This window comes from Typopeltis vanoorti, chromosome 4 (assembly GCF_054136105.1).
Source record: "Typopeltis vanoorti isolate ZY-2024b chromosome 4, IOZ_Tvanoo_1.0, whole genome shotgun sequence".
In the NCBI taxonomy this organism is placed as follows: Eukaryota; Metazoa; Arthropoda; class Arachnida; order Uropygi; family Thelyphonidae; genus Typopeltis; species Typopeltis vanoorti.
The window spans coordinates 115446366-115466778 of record NC_143552.1 but is presented as its reverse complement, the minus strand read 5'-3'; the positions used below and the strand labels follow the sequence as shown (position 1 = coordinate 115466778).

At 37.4% G+C, this 20413-nt stretch overlaps 1 protein-coding gene across 1 annotated transcript in view; it reads right to left on the bottom strand.

The window, feature by feature from the left end:
• The window catches only part of LOC150107624 (ephrin type-A receptor 4-like), a 472256-nt gene that overhangs the window by 179258 nt on the left and 272585 nt on the right, over positions 1-20413 (bottom strand). The window contains exon 3 of the mRNA XM_090391433.1: positions 4274-4934. Coding sequence (XP_090247559.1) covers positions 4274-4934 — 661 coding nt within the window. The remainder of the gene's footprint in view (positions 1-4273; positions 4935-20413) is intronic.

Genomic DNA, 20413 nt, shown 5'->3' with positions numbered 1-20413 from the left:
AAGGTTTACTTGATGTAAACTCAACTTCGTACAGCCTGTTCATGATAAAAAATAAATAAATAAAATAAAATAAATTCGGAAGTATTTTACAGATTAGATTCTAGTTGCTCGCGTATAACAACGCATTCCAGGTCACACAGTCCTTTCTCTTCACTAGTGTTTTAACCTTCAAGATTTGCATGATTTATTAAAATATTTCCATATGTTATTTAACTTTTTTTTTCTTTGCCTATTACGCTCGACATCGAAGTTTATCATTCCAACTACTGACTTAAGTATCTTAGGTCTGTCCAGAATATTTCAAGTAAGAAGAGAGAGCGGCTAGCAAACCAACTGTAGCGGTTCTCAATGTCTCCAGTCGTTTATTCTCATGTACCTCTTATATTCATCTGCGACAATTAATAATTTATAGAATTAACAGAACATAATATATGAATCATCTATTATACTAAATAAAATATCAAAAAATTTATGTTTATATTTTTAGAAATACAGTATTATATATATATTTAAATAAAATTCCTAATACACCTTTTATTATTTAGAATAAAATTACTATAATTTGCATCGAAAGTATTGTGCTTCCTCCCGGGAGGGTAATGGATAGCAATGCTGTAGCTAATGAAGCTCTAACTGAGGCTCGGCTATTGCTGTTACCCTCCTGCCATGATCAGAGCTTTAATAATAGCTCAATAACCTTATCCCTACACTGTCCGCTACAGATAACGGGGAATATGAAAAGCATTCTTGCTTCGCCCCTTTAAGCCAGTCCTTATAAGGGTGCTTCCTCCCAATTATAAAGTGATATTGTGGATTGTAGGTTAAAATGTATTTGTCGGAATAAGAATAGCTCCACCGCAAATCCATGCGTGTCATAAGAGGCGACTAAATGGACGCAGAGTTTTGCACTCTCATCAGGTTTCTTCCAGAATTTCGCTCCCGGTGAGGGGGGGGGGTGCTTAGATTTCGGGAGGTTTGCCTGGGAGTGCATATATACATATATTTTGAGTCTCTGGGGTGGATGTCCTCCGGCACGGCCCGCTGAGGGGCTTTGTCGGTGGATGCTTTTCCCTGGAAAAGGAGCGGTTCTGCTCGGTGGTGGGGGTACCCCATCACCGAGTGGAGCCAACGCTGAGTTGGACGGTCTTTCGGCCACTATGGAGTGCTCTAGGGATCGTCCTAATTTTTAGAGTCGGCTTTACTTAAAAAAAGATTTTAACTGCATTGGTTTTAAATTTACTTGATGTTACAGGTGTGACCTTTATTCACCCGAAGTATAATACGGAGTCTGCCAAATAAGCGTTGAAATTCCAATTAATAATTGAACGCTGAAGCACTTTGAATTTGAAATAGCGATAAACCTCAAAAACGTCGTTCTTCTCAGTTCTAGCCAGAGTGCATAGATAAAAGTGAGATAAGAATATGGATCCGGACTGCCGCCATCTTGTTACTTATCTAACCTGTATTTTCATTTAGGGGAAAAAAAACAAACAAAAAAACTAGTTATTTAATTCTAGTTACTGACTAGAATGAAACTTATGTCTCCTCTTGCGCCGATCTTGCATCATGAAGATTGTACGAGGCTATACAGACCTCGTAGGCTCCTCAGTTTATTATTATTTTTTTTTTTTAGAGTTTAAAATTTAAACTTATCTGAGATATGTTTACATTTTACTAGTCTTTTTAAAGTAGGGTGTAGGGAGTAGTAAAGCCTTGGGTGATTGGACTTTAATGGACTAGTTATATAAATATAATGGTCCTAATGAATTACGTAATGGTTCCAATTATATTAGTTCAAAAATCTTTTACCTCCCTAGTATTTTTTTGCTTTTGCGATGCCTACAATTGACTGATATTTTTCAGTCAATTTTATATAATTCGGAGATAATTGAGAATTCTGAATCATTCAAAATCGATTTGAAAAGACCAAATATTTATTTAGGCAAAATAAATAAATGATTCCTTACTCAGTTATCAGTTACACAAACTAAGTTAACTGTATTTGAATTTTAATAAACGTTATGAATACCAACGACTGAAAGTGAATTTGAAATATTGTCCTTTGTATTTGGATAAGAATGACAAGCAGATTAAAACAGGAATAATGGAAATTTAATACGGTTATAAGTCTCAAATAACCATCGACTGCTCGTATCATTAGGACAGGATTAAGTGAAAGGCGAGTGTAGATGTGACCGATGTTGCTCTTATTGATGTAAACATACCCTGCAACTGGGGGGGGGAGGGGGAAGGAACTATCATTAATTGTTATCTGAACACGACGTCTTCGCATTAGTGCTAATATAAGCTGGGCTTTCACATCTCATTAGTAATTTGTGAATAAGAGACCTTAGCACGTTGTTAACTATTGTTTAGTCGAACATTGATTAAACTAATACAGTCGAAGTGTTATCTATCGAATGATAGTACCCATATTTTTTTTTTCTGATTACTAATATTATGATTTCTTTCCCGAAAATCTCAACTTTCTTCGACTAGTTTGTTTTAAGTTAATCGCCTCATTTGCATAAGAGTTACTGATGGCGGTGCCTTTTCAATACCTCCATCCATCATCCCTTCATTTACAATTCATAGCCACCTACTCTCCTTGATCAAGTGCATCCACACTGCTAGCATATTTTAGCTTTCTAAGAGTTTATCTTATCTGGGAAACCCTCCACTATACTGGAGTCGTATCTCCGCGAACTAATTTGCTAAAATCATCGTAATTAATCTAAATGCTGGGATAATATTAGGAGTCAATATCTTCTTTCTCTCTCTCTCTCTTTTTTTTTTTTTTGCTATTATTTTTTTATCGTAGTAATCTGTGTGCCTTAATTGCAAGAAATATTCCAATGCTTAGTGGAAGAGTTTTTTGGAGATGCTTCACGGGAAGATGTGACATCTCTGATGGATTCACTCATTGTGGAATAATGAACAAAGTAATGGAGTGTCCTATCGGCTGCCATTTTACTGATTTGCTTTGGTTCACTGATTCCTTTAGTTGTACAGGAACCTTCAAGATAATCAAAGCAGTAATCACACTTAGCTACACCAACGTGACATTATAAAGGATTTGAAAGGAAAAGTTTGTCGATAATATAATTACTTTGTGGGATCCAAATGATAAATGCTGATGTTTTTAATGCAAATGGGGAACAACTAGAGATCTTCAGACTTGATTCTAGAACTTGAGTACTAATCCTTTTCTCTTCCTCCCTCTCTTAAAAGCGAATACGGTTTTTCTTCTTTTTTTTTTTTTTTATCATTTTACGGGGTAAGTCAAGTTCAGAGATGAGAATATAAATAAGGTGTGTTTCTTCATTTCTTTTTTTCTTTTTTATTCCATGTTACTTGATATTTTGATTATTTTTATGCTTAGAATAAGCTTTAACCTATAGATAAATATAAATGAAGCCTTTTTAACCTATTTTAGTTAGAAAAACTGAATACTAGTACGATTGCGTAAACTAATCGTAAATTAGTAATAGACTGTAGTAAGAAGCCAGAATTTATTTACTACAAAGTATATGATATTCTGCTACTTTCAACCTAATAATTTCAAATGCAGAAATTAGTTTTTTTTTTGTTTTTTTTTAAATCGGTGACAACAAGGGGATGGACTTTTTAAAAGCCTATTCTAGATATATCAGTGCCCCTTCAGAAAATATACTTTTCCTGACTCTCTCTCTCTCCACAATTCTTTCTCTCTGGCTGGTTTTAAAAAAATTCGAAAGCTAGAAGGAAAAGATCTATATTGCCAATCAAAATATTAGAAACCTCGTATTTAATTAGTTGAGTATGTGTGATATGATAAGTAGCTAACACAATTAGAGACCCCCCCCTCCCCACAAAGTCGTTTACAGCATAATCGCAGACTTGGGAGGTTCACTAACTGACTCACTTCTGCACATTTTAGAATATCAACAGTGACGTTTCAAAAAAACTTGAAACGTCACTGTTGCTCTATTGCTCTATTTGTTAAGGAGTTGCATCTTTTCATTTCACAAATTATCATGCACTGGAACATCAGTTTATCCTGTTAAACTTTCCCTCCCACTAAAAAAAAAATATATATTCACCATTGTTAAAATGCTTCTAAGATTTATTTTGTTAGTGAATGTCAGTCTCTCGATTAAACCTAGGTGGCCGTATCCTATGGCAAAGGAGAATTCACAAATTGTGTCATTACTTCTGTCTTGACCCTTCTTGCAATCCAAACTTAATATATATCTTACAAAGCGGTTAATCAATGAAAGAAAAGAAAACGTACCTTGGCATGTCTGACCCAATGGTTCGTAGCCAGCCATACATTTACAGCCTCCAGATGGAAGAGTCCAGTTGCCGTCTCCTTTGCATAGGAGGCGAGGGGTGTCCACCACTGCAGCATTAGAGATACACTGACCCTCGGCAGGTACAATAGCCGTCACTTCACGACCTGTCGGGGTTTCGGGAAAATACGCGAAATTAGTGGTAATGTTGGGGCAAGTGACATAAAACACCCGGATGGCAATGAGCGACAGACACGCCCCCTGGTCTCGGAAAGCGAAATATACTCCTTTCTTAGTAACTGGGATGCTTCTCACTTCTGTGTTGATAATGACCTCACTGGTGGACGTAAATCGACCTTCGTCGGCGGCAATGCGGTCTATTAGTTTATAGGATTCGGGCTCCCAGGGTGGCGGTTCCTTCGTTGCCGCATCGAACTCGTAATAGAGAAGAGAGAAGGTTTCTTTGCACGATAGGGCCATGCCGGGAAACAGGTTGCAATCTCGCATGCTGAACTTGACCTCGATGTACATCCTATTGGCCTCACCTCGTTCTATGAAAGGCGTCCACAACCAGTTATTGACGTTGTTGTAAGCCACATCGCACACAACATATGAACGCCAGTTGATTCCTTGTTCGAAGTTGGTGAAACTCTCTTCAACCCACTACAAGGAAAAACAAAAAGGTATTAGTTAATTGGAGAAAATTAAAAGGGAGAGAAAATAAAGAAGATCAAAGAGAAAGAGGGTCTATTCATAAATGACAAAAATACTCTTGGGGAAAATTACTTAACAAGATCCACCCCACACTCCTCTCTCTCTCTCTCTCTCTCTCTCTCTCGTGTCAAATTTAAAACTATTCTTTATGTTTACTTTCCTAATATAATTTGTGTACATTGGAACAATAATGAAGAGTCTACAAATGGATCCTTTGTTTTGCCTCTCTCTCTCTCTCTCTCTCTCTTTTATTTTTTTTTTAAATGTGTATTATTCTATTCTATTCTCCCAGCCATACGCTGAGGCTGGTGTGGATAGCTATATGCTACCATATTAGGGAGATGATTATGAGCAAGGTGGTTTCCTGTTGCTTCCTTGCCGTACTATATCTTATGACTGTAGCCGTGTGTGTTCACGGGACCGGTTTGCCTGTTTTGAGGAATAAAAAACCCGAGTTACCGGGAGAAAAAAAAACCCTCTACTTCCGTATGAGACCGGTTAACTCACCTTTAGTCGAAAGGGACCAGATAAAGGTCTTCACTGACGGGAATTGAACCCAGGTCTTTCCGACCAAAGACTGAGCTACAGAGGCTACAAATGTGCATTATTAGATATAAATTGTTTTATTAAAATGCTTCATCCTTAACCGGAGTCTACTTTTTCATAAATTTCCAAGTATAGACTTTGAAATCCTCATCATCTAAAAATTTGGAATGTGGTCCTAAGAGGGAAGGAATTAAACAGTACACAACAACGAAATTCAATACTTCAAGAGAAATGCACACAGACCACCCCCTTCCTCCTTTAAATCGATCCCTGGAAAACTGCCGTTAAGCGAGCCGTTGTAAATCGAAAACTTATTTCCTATAGACACAATGTCATGAATTGGGGTTAAGTTCCTGGAAATAGTCTGAACTCAATATTAAGATAGTACTTAGAATGGAACTGAAACTTGGAGCAAATTCCATCGATTTCATTCTGGATTCCTGAAGCCTAATTTCATGATTTTCTTATAATGTTATACAATGCTTTCTGCTTTTTTAAGAATTGATTGTATATTCTCAGATTCACTTTCCCTCATTTCGTACATTTTTTGAGGGTATAAATATGTACTGTAATATAAATAATTATGAACTAAATTGAATATAAATGAAGGCCTCTCCGATGTATCTGTGAAGTCATCCGGACCAGCGACTCGCATTATTTTTTTTTTTTTAAGCACAACCAATGCGTGCAATATTTTGCGATGTAAAACTCAATCATTAGATAAAATAATAAACCGTGTTTTCTCATGGTTTATTTCAGTTATTAGAAATCATTCATATGAATTAAAAGATTGTATTCTCGGTTGTGCACTGTAATCTTAGTCAATCAGTAACCTCAGGAAGAAATTCATAATGGAAAATTTTTATCAGTCGTAAAAGGTGAGAAACACATGGGCGGTATGTTTTCATACTGTTCACTGCCCTGATTTATTTAATCAACACCATATTAATCCTACAATGAAGATCCTACGTATTGCTGCAAGGAAAGCAAAGAAATTATGGCAATCGCTGCTCAATGGGAGGAACGAAAAAAATGAACAAATAAATAAAACAGAGACACCAACATGAACTTAATAGTTGAGTTTGGTGATGAACTTGTCCTTTGACGTCCATTTATTTTAACATTATTTATAAGCATTATTATAAAGTATTTTTATAAAATTAAAATACAAAAATAGCATTGTAGTTTTCCTATGTATTTCCCTCTTTATTGTGATGATTTACTTGGATTCGGAAAACGTCGAGATGTTAAGAAATTTTCCACTAAAAATTATAATTTTTATCCCATTTTAAAATGATGGAAATGGTAAAAACTTCAAAATTCACATTTTAATTTGCTGAATTAAAAAAAAATAATAAATGTCATTTATGTTCATTTCATGCAGATTTTCCTTCAGTTCCAGCGATCAATTATATTTTATTAAAAAAAATCTTTCTTCTTATTTTGATGATGTCACAAACGCAACCAGAGCCCTGAGTTCATTAACCAAATCAATTGGATTTAAGATTAGCACACAGATGTTTGTCCACCCTCTACTTATTTTTTTTTTTTCGTTTTTTTTTTTTTTCATTTTTGCTAAATGATATCGTTTCTTCACACTGACAGGAAACACAATTTCTCAAAAGTGTTCTCATGACAACTTCTGACATTATCATCGGTCATAGCTTCCAGGGCTTAACTTTTCAATGGCAATCCATCTTTGCGGATGTCGTATTGTCACGAGGGCCGTCACTGTAATTTGGACATCAGCTCTTGACTTCATTTATCAGCGTTCGTTTTATGCTTAAAGACGAATTCGATAAACGAACACCTGCTCCGAAGAATTCTTAATTGTATTAATCTATAAGGCAAGAAGTAGTAATAGTGAGTGGGTGGGTGGGCTCGGCACAACGATTTGTGCCCTAAACAAAATAAAATCTACGAATTGAAATGACAGATACTTACAGAAATGTCCTCCCTAACAAGTCAATCTGTCTACGCTTACATCCTACTTTGCTATTTCTCACCACTGAGTAGTCAATAAAGTACTGTGTTGATTTAAAGTACTAGAAGGACACATATCTTACCTCAAATGTTTTTAGAGCACCCACTCATGATATGTAATAGCACGTGCAGAACATTTACTTTTTTTATGTGGGGGGGGGATTGGAGAGGGGGTCCAAACCCGCATATTAAAATGGTAGAATTTAGCCACAAGTACGTTACTGAACTTATGCGGAGGTGACAACTCTCTTTCTTCATGGAATCTCAGATTTTTTCATGAAATAAATGTCCAAACTGGTCTGAGAAAATACACAATTTATAGACATAATGCATTAACTATCTTTAATTTCTTTGGCATAAGCCAAACAATTGATCGAGTGGTTAGCGTGTCCGCTCTCCGACCAAAAGGCTGCGCATTCGAATCCCGACATTGGATGCTTGTGATTGTCTTTGAGTGCGAGATGAATTTCATCGCCTTCTATAATACCACCTTCTCCCGCTTTTTTGGGGTACCTGAAGTGGCTTAAAAAAGTTCCATGTGTGGCCTCTAGAGTAGGATTTCTGGATTATCTAAAAAATAGAAATCTGAAAAAATTACATGAAACCTTTCTTACGTGGGAGTCACAAAAAAAAATAATAATAAATACACTCAGCAAGGGCGTTCTGTTTACAGTGCTGAGGCTTCAACTATTATTCTAAGATTATACTTGTGTACTACGTGTAAAATGACAACACGTTCCACTAATTGGTACCAAGATGACTAAACTATTCAGAGTACTCAAACAGAAGCTGTAGAAACGAGATTAAATTCATACATGATGCTTGGAATGTACTTTTTTTTACGTTACAAAATCCTACAAAATCAAGAGAAAAGAAAGGAGAAATAAATAAGACAATGAACTGGGGAAACATCAAGAGGATGTTAAAAAAAACTTAACTAAAAATGTTAAAAGAAAATCATGTGTGAGACCAAAATAAGTAAAGGAATAGAGTCTCTTTATTTTCTATAACCGTAATACTCGAAATCTACTGTAATAGTGAAAAAAAAAAAGGGGGGGGGGAATAATTATAAGAGGGAGGGGAGAGGAGAAGGAGAAAATGAAAAAAAAACAAAACAAGCATCATGCAAAAGAAAACCAAACTATACTCTCATGTCGCAAAAGGGCCCCTAACCGATAAGCAAAAAACGTGAATAATTTCTCGTATCACAAATAATTATGAACCAAACTGAAAACGTTGAAACAGTGATCAAATTTAATATACAAAATAGATGCCACACACACACACACACACACTAGTTTCAGTATCTACTCCTTCTTATAGGTATATTAGGCCTATAGTGGCCTGTATATTAGGACACACCGGTGTGTCCAATGTCTAGAAATCCAATGTGTGTTCACAGGGCCGGTTTGCTTATTCTGAGACGAAAAACCCATACATCCGTATAGGACCGGCTAACTCACCTTTAGTCGAAAGAGACCACAAAAGCTCCCTCACGTCTTGGACAGGAATCAAACCCAGGTCTTTCCGAGCTGGGCTTCGTCTATACCGACTGAGTTACGGAGGCTCTAGTTTCAGAGTACCATTTTTGTAATGTGTTTGGGCCTTATGCCTATAACACAGAATTATTTAATGCGAGAATCTTGAGTCAATTTTAGATTCAGCCTCTTTCTTAAACCTTCTAAATAGAATATAATGAAGAAAAATCAACGTGTTCTTCGTTCTTTAAATATATATATATATATATTATGTACATAACTGTAAGAGGTACATATATATATTCCCACATGTAAGTCTCATTTATTCATAAAACCGCACGATATATATATATATATAATGTAATGCAGATTATCTAAAATGCGTTAGTAAAATATTTATTTTAATAAGATATTATATATAAAAGCATGTTATATCTAATAAGCTATACCCAACATATACGTTATAGGCTATATGTAATATATATAAAATAAAGTGGATCAGTAAAATTTTTATTTAAAAGTTCTAAAATTTTAATTAGTGACTCACGGTTATTTAGCTACTGAAACGATTTCTGTAAATCGATGATTTTGTTTCTCTATTTAACACACGATTACGTGAAAATAAGTCTAACTTTAATATCAGTGTCGTCGTCCCCCTCACACACACACACACACACACACACACACACACACACACACACACACACACACACACACACACACACACACACACACACACACACAAAATCAGCCTGGAAACATATGCCATTTCACAATTATAGTAAGCCTAGTGTTTAATCATACATATTAAAAATAAATTATCTGTTTATCCTGAAGTTTCCATGGAAACATGTGATCTGTGAAATCCTCATTTTTTTTTTTTTTTTAAATCAGATGGTTTAAATTATGCTAATGAATTTTCATCATGCTTGAAATTAATCTATTTTAATGTCCTTGGATTATCTGTAAGTCAATACTCAAGACGTGTATCTATTATATACAATTCGGAAAGATATAAATGGGCTTCAAGGTACAAATATGGAGCTGATAATGGGAACCAGTTCCTAATAGCACTTTCTTCTTCTTTTTTTTTTTTTGGTGTGTGTGTGTCGGTGAGTAACGATAAAGAGGTGTGTGCATCTTGCAATTATAAACGTGGTGGATAGCATCTGACTTCCCGCATTGAAAGCAGGCAGTTTACATTCGCAAACACACTGAGGGTTTCGGGGGCTGATTAAAGAAATCTGTACAATGGCCGTCAATGGTTCCTGTTTACTTTAGCACGATTACCATGCAGTACGGAAAGGTCTAATGACAGTCTAATTATTAGGCCTTGTGTCACGGTAATTTGCAGGGATGATTAAGACCACTTCACAGGTTGCCGCCACAGGACAACCCCCTTCTTCCTTCCCCTCGGAGTCAACCTAAAGTGTGCAGTTAGTTTGGGTAGTCATTCCACTTTTATTTGTTTATTTCTTTATTGATTTATTTAATCGAGTTGGTGTCTGTGAACAAATGTTGGAAAAGAAAAGTGCTTGATAATAATAATAATAATTAAAAATATAATTTTGCAAAGCTTAATAATGTCCTCGACTTCTTTAATTAATCGAAAATATTTTCACATTTTTTTAAATTAAATTTAAAGTTCATTATCACTTTGAAATAACAAAATATGTTCATTTTTAAAAGATTCGTTGATTGCACAAAACCTGCATAGTTTATGGGAACGAGGCTAAACACAATCGTTAAAGTAATGTTTTATTTTTATTTTACTTTATTTGTAGAAACAAAATTGAGAATCATTATAAAAGTCTATCATGTTCGCAATAATTACTAATGAGAATTAAAACTAGCCAGTGGATTGTAAGTAGTCGGAATATCAGAGTAACAATTTGAATGCTGTTTTTCATTGATCACATCATCTTTGTTTATTTTGCTATCTTAATTTTCAGTTAAATAGTCTGATACATTTTATTGAATCTATGGTAGTTTTATAATATAAAAAAAAGTGGGAAAATATAAAAAATTGTCAAAAATAAATATTTTGTAAAGGATACTCTGTAAAAAAAACTTAAAACTTAAGGAAACCTAATAACACCTTATCAAAGATACTATATAAAGGATACCATATTATATACCATGTGCCGTAACAAGGGTTGGCTAGTAAAAATCATTACGAAAGGTTTCAATCGGAAAATTAGTACTGCAGCCATCTTCATCGATGCAGAGAAGGCGTTTGACAAAGTGTAGCATCAAAGCCTTCTCTACAAACTCATAAAGTTCGGCTTTCCAATCAAGTTGATAAAAATACTCCACTCATACCTGAAAGACAGGAGTACCCCAGGGCTCTCTTCTGGCTCCTCTCCTGTTCTCAATCTATGTAGCAGATATCCCTCTGAACCCGAGAACAACATTCACTGCATTATATGCAGATGATACTGCATTAATGGCAAGATCTCTGAGCCCCAAACTGGCAACTATAAGATTGCAAATCAGTATACATATATTACAGAGATGGCTGGAGGATCCAAGTTAACCCACAGAAGAGTTCAGCCATACTGTTTACAAGGAAGAAAATCCACAATTTGGAGGACATTCATCTTTTGGGAGTTAAGATTCTGTGGCAGAATGAAGTCAAATATCTCGGAGTGAACCTGGATAGGAAACTTCTATTCAGCAATCATATAAGACACATTACCTCAAAGACATCCAAGGTCATAGCCCAACTCTACCCTGTAATCAGCAGACAAAGCAAATTGGATACACAAACAAAATTAACAATTTCCAAGATGATGATTCGGCCGGTCATCACTTATGCGTCCCCCGCATGGAGCCACACCGCAAATACAAATATTCTAAAACTACAGAGATTGCAGAATAAGTGCCTGAGAATGATTCTGGATGCCCCTTGGTTTATCAGAAACACCCAGATCCATAGAGAAGTCAACATTCCTTACATCGCTTCCCTTCTTCTAGATCTAGCAGTGAAGTTCTTTACCAAGACTAGCAACCACCCAAACCCGTTGATCAAGGAAGCTTCGGAATATAATGAAGCAGAAAGCTACAAACATAAAAGGCCAAAATATATCTTAAGTACAGCTGAACACAGCCAATTTCACTAGGCGAGCATGTGGCTCATAAACACTCCATTCAAAGTTTTTCATTTCAGACAAAGGGGAATACGAAAAGCAATTTTGCTTCACCCAACTAGCCAGAAATGTTATTCTGTTCTGTTCTTAACGAGGGTGGTGGTCGTGATGGCTCTCCCGTGCAAGCGAAGCCTCTTCTTTTAATCCTGACAACAGCTTAAGCTTTAAACAAATCTAACAGCACCTTATAAAGGATACTATATATATACTGAACAATTGAGGCAATGCACTCGTGTTAATTAATGATAATTAACACGAGTTAATTATCATTAATTCTTATGTTGTACTGTAGTACAACATAAGAAAAGACCAGAAAAACAGTTATTTAAAAACAAAAGAATAGGAGTTTCTTCGAAAAAGATTAGGAACCCCAAATAAGCATTCACTTTTGTATAAACAGTTTTTCATTTCTTTCTCGCTTTAATTTATTTTATTCAGAATTTTATAAAACATTATCGTTATAATTATCATTTTATACTTATGGTTTTAATTCATAATTTTATGAGCATTATTTTAATAATGCTTTTAAATTTTCTAAACGGGAGCATCCTGAAACACTACTTTAGAGTTCTAACGTGGCACTTTTTTTTACAAGCCACTTCAGGCCTCCAATAAGTAGGGTAGTAGTGGTGATGGTCTGACACTAAGCGATAAAAATTATTTACCACCGAAAGATATTCACGAGCAACCATGTCACAATGGGAATCGAACCCAGTATCTCTGTGTGTGTTCTTATGTATTCTTATGTCTACAGATATGTGTGTGTGTGTGTGTGTGTGTGTTCATGCGAACGGTTTACCTGTTTTGAGGGACGTAAAAACAGTTTCCTAGAAGAAAACCCTCCACTTCTGTACGAGGCCGGCAAACTCATCTTTGACTGAAAAGCCTAATAAAGTTTCTTTGAGTCATAGATCGGATTCGAACTCAAGTCTTTGCAATCAAAGGGCTCCATCGAAACCAAATAAGCTCTTCCACATCTGTAGTTTGCTAATGACGACACTTCCACTTCGCTCAACCAGTTCGACATGATATATAAACCTCTTTGCATATATAATTTCAAAACTCATATTGGTAACTTGCCTTGAAATAACAAGTACCTTCTCCCATCTATAATATATAAATTCTTAACAATGAAGCGGATTATTTTATCTACTTTTCTATTTAACCATATCGTTATATACAATATTGTAATTCATTCAAACGCTTTTTTTTTTTAGTACAACGGATCGATAGAAACATTCCTAATTAATCTATTGCCATATAAGTGAGAGGCAGGAAAATCCTTTTTATTTATTCTATGATAGGAAACATTCCTTGCTGCATGAGGTTTTTCTTTTCCTCTAAGTCCAAATAGGACGCATTCCTTCTGACAGATAGTCTCATAGCCTGAGTTGCTTTGGTCGTAATTCCGATCAACCAACCAACCTCCTGATTGAGAAAATTCTTCTGTCACCTAGGAGACAAATTCTTCTGTTGTCGACCTAACTATAGGGAATAAACGGAGATTTTATTCTTTAGTGTGTAGTGCATAGTCACTGGACTTCTTTTAGCTTGATTTGGTAATCTACTTCATTTCATCCAATTTACTCTAAAGAATAAATCACCGCTGATTAAAAGAAAATGCAACACTTAAAAATCTGTCCCTTGTGCTCGGGGTGCGCCAAGGATAATTGAGACTCGAGTATAAGAAGATAATTCAAGGATAAGGTCATTCCGGGTGTGCCAGTTAATTTGGTCCCCCTCGATCAGTGCCGAATGACATTAAATTAAAATCTGTCACGTCTGAAGGACTGACGTTAGAGTATCGTGCATTCTTCACAACAAACCCCTGTTAGTGCTATCCAGGTTATATTGTAAAATTTACGAGTAAAAGTTTTCGCCAAAAGTTTCACAGTAATGATGATAACTCCGCATTCATTCCAATTGCAATTTCAAGACGATAACATGTTTACGTTTAATGAGGTAGTAGATGAATTTCATCATGAGATCCTACTTACTGAATGTCTGAAGTGGCTTGAAAAGTTCGTTTTCAGTTTCCTGTCTAACCATTAGCCTACTTCAACATACGGGTACGAAAAACCTACAACCTTGCATGAGTGAAATTCAATATATTTTATAGTCCTTATAAGGACTGGCTTAAAGGGGCGAAGCAAGAATGCTTTTCATCTTCCCCGTTATCTGTAGAGGACAGTGTAGGGATAAGGTGTTATTGAACTATTAAAGCTCTGATCATGACAGGAGGGTAAGAGCAAAAGCCGAGCCTCAGTTAGAGCTTTATTGGCTACAGCAATGCCATCTACAGCAAGTAGTATAAAGAGTGCAAAGACTTATCCTGGAGCAGATATCTCATCAGACCACAATCCCATAGTTGCAGAAGTACGCCTTAGATTAAAATCAGCTAAAAAATCACAAAAGAAGAAAAAGAAAATTGATGTAGAAAAACTGAAAGACCCGAACATAAATAAAAGTGCCAAGACACAGCTTAACCTGCGATTACAACAGATTAACATGGAAGAAAATAAAAGTGTGGAATCTCTTTGGAATAGCTTAAAGAATGCCATCGTAACAACAAGTATTGAAGAAGTAGGTTATGTGAATAATATAAAACAACAGGAATGGATGACAGATGAGATTCTTTCTCTTATTGATACAAGAAGAATGTACAAAAACAAAGACCTTGTCAGGTATACAGAAACACATAACATCATCAAGAAAAAAATAAAAGAAGCCAAGGAAAATTGGATGAAAAATTTATCTACTGAAATTGAACTGCTTCAGAAGAAACATGATAATTTCAATCTGTATAAGAAAATCAACGAAATTTCTGGAAAACTGAGGAAAAAGCAAATAGTGTCTCTAAGAGACGAAAATGGAAAAATAGTTCTAGAAGAAGAGAATAAAGCACAGATTTGGATAAAATATGTAACAGAACTTTTCAATGATACTAGACAGAAGCCTATAAATATAAAAGATAACATTCAAGGACCAGCAATCATGAAATGCGAAAGAGAGAATGCTATAAACAAATAAAACAGGAAAAGCTAGTGGACCAGATGGTGTGCAAACAGAATTTTTTAAATTAATAGAACCAGATAACATCAAACTTCTTGAAAAACTATTTAATAAAATATATGAAAGTGATGAATTTCCATCAGATTGGCTCAAATCTACATTTATCACTGTCCCAAAGAAACCCAAAGCAAATTCCTGTGGTGACTTCCGACTTATTAGTCTAATGAGCCAAACATTAAAAATATTTCCAGAAATCCAGAAATTTCCAGAAATATTTCCAGGATCCAGAAATAGATATAAAGACAAGGATTGAAGTTGCACGGCAGTCCTTCATGAAAATGAGAACACTATTCTGCAATAAAGACCTAAACATGGAAGTCAGATGCCGAATGCTGAAATGCTACGTGTGGTCTATTCTGCTCTATGGAGTTGAAACATGGACATTAAAGGCGACAACCATCAAGAAAATCGAAGCCTTTGAGATGTGGCTATACAGAAGAATGCTAAAGATATCATGGACAGAAAAAATTACCAATGAAGAGGTCTTAAAATCCATTGGCAAAGCTAAACATCTTGTACAAATAATCAAGAAACGAAAAACATCATATCTTGGCCACATCATGAGAAACAGCAAATACCAACTTCTACAAACTATTTTGATAGGAAGAATTGGTGGCAAAGGAACTAGAGGAAGAAAAAGAATATCATGGTTTGACAACATCAAGACGTGGACAGGAAAGAGCAGTGCACAACTGCTCAGATTAGCACAAGAGCGCAGTTTGTTTGCCAAGATGGTCGCTGACCTTCGATAGAAGATAGCACAATAAGAAGAATGCCATCCATTACCCTCCAGGGGTTTCATCCACTCCATTCATTAACTTGAACTCCTTAATATATTAATCGGTTCAAGTTCTTAACTTAAAAGAACTGGGAGATGGACTGAGTCCTTGACTCTTTATCCCGTCATCTGAATGAAGAAAATCTGTGTGGATGGGGTGTTATTGAGCTAAAAGCTCCAGTCATGGCTGGGTAACGGGCAATAGCCGAGCCTCAGTTAAAGCTTCATTGGCTACAGCATTGCCTTTCGTTACCCGGGAAGTCCTGATTAGTAAGTAAAGGGTAAAATCTCAAAAAATCGGACGATCTCTAGGCCACTCCATAGTGGGCGAAAGACCGTCCATGTCTCAGCGTTGGTTCCACTCATTGACGGCCGCCCCGTCCAAGCACCCCGACAGGCTCCCCGTTTAAGCAGAACCGCTCAGCGTTGGTTCCACTCAGTGTCGGCCGCCCCATCCTAGCACCCCGATGGGCTCCCCGACTCCTGAGCAGAACCGCTCAAATTCCGAGGAAAATAATTCACCGACAAGAACCCCTCAGCGGGCCCTGCCGGAGAACACCTTCCCCGGAGACTCAAGGTGCTCCCTTAAGGCAAAAACCCTAAGGGAGCGAACTCAAAAACTCACACCCAGGATAACAGCAACAGCCGAACCTCAGTTTACTTCCTTGGTTCAGCATTGCTAATTGTTACCCGGGAAGTCCTGATTAGTAAGTAAAGGGTAAAATCTCAAAAAATCGGACGATCTCTAGGCCACTCCATAGTGGGCGAAAGACCGTCCATGTCTCAGCGTTGGTTCCACTCATTGACGGCCGCCCCGTCCAAGCACCCCGACAGGCTCCCCGTTTAAGCAGAACCGCTCAGCGTTGGTTCCACTCAGTGCCGGCCGCCCCATCCTAGCACCCCGATGGGCTCCCCGACTCCTGAGCAGAACCGCTCAAATTCCGAGGAAAATAATTCACCGACAAGAACCCCTCAGCGGGCCCTGCCGGAGAACACCTTCCCCGGAGACTCAAGGTGCTCCCTTAAGGCAAAAACCCTAAGGGAGCGAACTCAAAAACTCACACCCAGGATAACAGCAACAGCCGAACCTCAGTTTACTTCCTTGGTTCAGCATTGCTAATTGTTACCCTGGAAGTCCTGATTAGTAAGTAAAGGGTAAAATCTCAAAAAATCGGACGATCTCTAGGCCACTCCATAGTGGGCGAAAGACCGTCCATGTCTCAGCGTTGGTTCCACTCATTGACGGCCGCCCCGTCCAAGCACCCCGACGGGCTCCCCGTTTAAGCAGAACCGCTCAGCGTTGGTTCCACTCAGTGTCGGCCGCCCCATCCTAGCACCCCGATGGGCTCCCCGACTCCTGAGCAGAACCGCTCAAATTCCGAGGAAAATAATTCACCGACAAGAACCCCTCAGCGGGCCCTGCCGGAGAACACCTTCCCCGGAGACTCAAGGTGCTCCCTTAAGGCAAACCCTAAGGGAGCGAACTCAAAAACTCACACCCAGGATAACAGCAACAGCCGAACCTCAGTTTACTTCCTCGGTTCAGCATTGCTAATTGTTACCCGGGAAGTCCTGATTAGTAAGTAAAGGGTAAAATCTCAAAAAAATCGGACGATCTCTAGGCCACTCCATAGTGGGCGAAAGATCGTCCATATCTCAGCGTTGGTTCCACTCAGTGACGGGCTCCCCGACCACTGAGCAGAACCGCTCAAATTCCGAGGAAAATAATTTAATTCACCGGCAAGAACCCCTCAGCGGGCCCTGCCGGAGAACACCTTCCCCGGAGACTCAAAGTGCTCCCTTAGGGCAAAAACCCTAAGGGAGCGAACTCAAAAACTCATCACCCAGGATAACAGCAACAGCCGAACCTCAGTTAACTTCCTTGGTTCAGCATTGCTATTTGTTACCCGGGAAGTCCTAAAAAGGACTTTTTTTTCTCCCATTGCCTCGGTTCAAGTTTTTCGTTTTTCATTTATTTATTCTAATATGATGTTATAAAATATAAGGTGTGAATTTTAATGAAAAGTTATTTTAAAAGAAATCGAAAATAGTTTTCTTTTTTGTATATTTTTAATTTAATATTTTTATTTTATTTTTAATTTTTTATGTATTATTTTTTCTTGTGTTATAAAGTGCTAGAAGTAGTCATAAAGTTTTAAAACGAAGGGGCTTTTAGATTTAAAGTACCATTTATTTGATAAGTACGCAAAAGAACCTTTATTTAAAAATAAAGGCAAGCAGGATCCCTATATGTGAGAGGAACGGGGGGGGGAGGGGGTTGGACAGAAATTTTCCGCTATGCTTCATCAAAATTCCAAATATTCATTGTATTCAGGGAACCAGAAGAATGTCGAATGAATCGATACAATTCCTGTTTTCAACCAATTCCAGGAGAGTCACTGCGCCTAGGGCTAGGGATGGAGAATCTGCAGCAGGCGGCTGTGTCTTGAATGACATAAAAATAAAATGATTTTTTTAAAAAAATGCTTTCCTACAGAATAAAAATTTTAATTGCTTCCTGTATATTAACCAGAAAACACAAGAGAGAGAGAGAGAGAGAACGATGAAATATTATTATCTATTACAAAACAAATTTACGCTATAAACTTAGCCGATTGGCAGATATTTTTAATTCAAATTCTAAAGGGAACTAATACCCTAACTGATGAATAAAACTCTACATGTAACAAGGTAGACTAACTGAAGCCTAAGAAATTCCATTGTGTTTCTCTAGGAGAGGCCAATATTTTCTAATACACTTCTGGGATGGACAGAAGATGATAAATATTCTTTAAGTGACATTTTTGTTTTTAATTCCCTAACGTCTAGCACAGGTGGGTAGAAAGACAGCAGAAAATTTATGTCCCTTAAGAACAAGGGACTACAATAGGTTTCCGTTCAGACAAGTAATCAGTCTTAAAAACCCGATTTATTGTTAAGATTTGTATCCGAATGGAGTTTCTTGCAAGGCCAATGGGCTCTTCACAGTACTAAAAGAGACAGAACATGACACACCCCACTGAGAAGAAATGACTGGATGATTTCTTGTATGCCATAAGGAAGCAGTGGGTAGTCTTATATTCCCTTCTCATGTGGGGAACTATGACAAGATGGAGAAGTTGCAAGTACGTGTAATGGGAATCTAATTGACGTAACCTAGGTGGATGAATCGAAGCGGGTGGAATTTGTATCATGATCACGAAGGGTTTAAAACGTAGGCAGAAGTAAGGTGTCATATCCCCCACTTTCTACATACGTGAATCACCACAAACAGCCTAATATAAAACTGGCGAAATTTTTAAAAATTCCATAATGGCAACTGCCACCTTATTCGCAGTACCTATCAAGGTCGTAATCACCGGACGATCTTCATTACGTGCCGCTAGTGAGGAGGCTAATTAAGGTCCGTAGCTGGGAGAAGCCTTGACGGGGTCTCTCTCTCTCTTTCTCTCTCTCTGGGGAATGAGCGAAAGTCATAACTTCGCCAACAGTCCTGTCTTGGAGAGGACACGGTAGCTGATTGGTTGCACAGTACAGGCAGCGGTCCATGAAAACAAATGTGCCTTTTGCACTGCGTCCTGCATCTATGAAGTGTTGTACGTGCCTGCCATGATGGGGGTAGGGATGGGGAAAAGCATTATAATTAACGATACTCACGTGACCAACGTTCGTGTTATTCGGAGCTTGCTGCCCGCATTTCTAGACTGCGTGAAGAGCACTTGAGTGTTTCTCTTATCCCCCCCCCCATTCTCCCTCCCCTCACTGCACAGGATTTTGCCAAACCTCAGCCATGATCACGAAAGAGGTCGAATCCTAGACGGGAAGTTTCTCGTCACCTGCCTAAAGACGCCAAAACCCTAAAATGTCATAATTGCTACAACACCCCCATACACACACACACATACTCTTTTTCTTCCACATGTCTGTACTTATCTTCGTAGCACGCTTTCGACGACGGAAATATTGTCGGATATAATATAAAATAAAACCTTGAAAGAAATTCTCATACGACATATCTAACATGTTCCGATAGTATCACTGGTAACCTTCACCTCTGATCTTTTACACACCCCACTTTATAAAGAAACGGAAGGGGTTAAGAGAATGCCAGTTGTCAGAGTCGTGAATGGAATATAATTACAAGTATCATCTACGGTATATCTCGCACCCACACAAACAATCTTTATGCATTGTGCTTCCATTGGTTTTCTTACAGAAGCATCATTTTTAACAACAACAAAAAAAAAAAAAAAAAAACAGAAGAAAAAATAGCTCCATATTTTCCTAACTCTGGTTTTCCAGCTCACCCAGATTATCTATCTGGATGAGCTGGAATATTCGCATCCAACTCATATTCCACAACAATAGTTAATATTATTATTTGTTATACTCGAATATTACAGTGCTATCAGCCCAACTGTA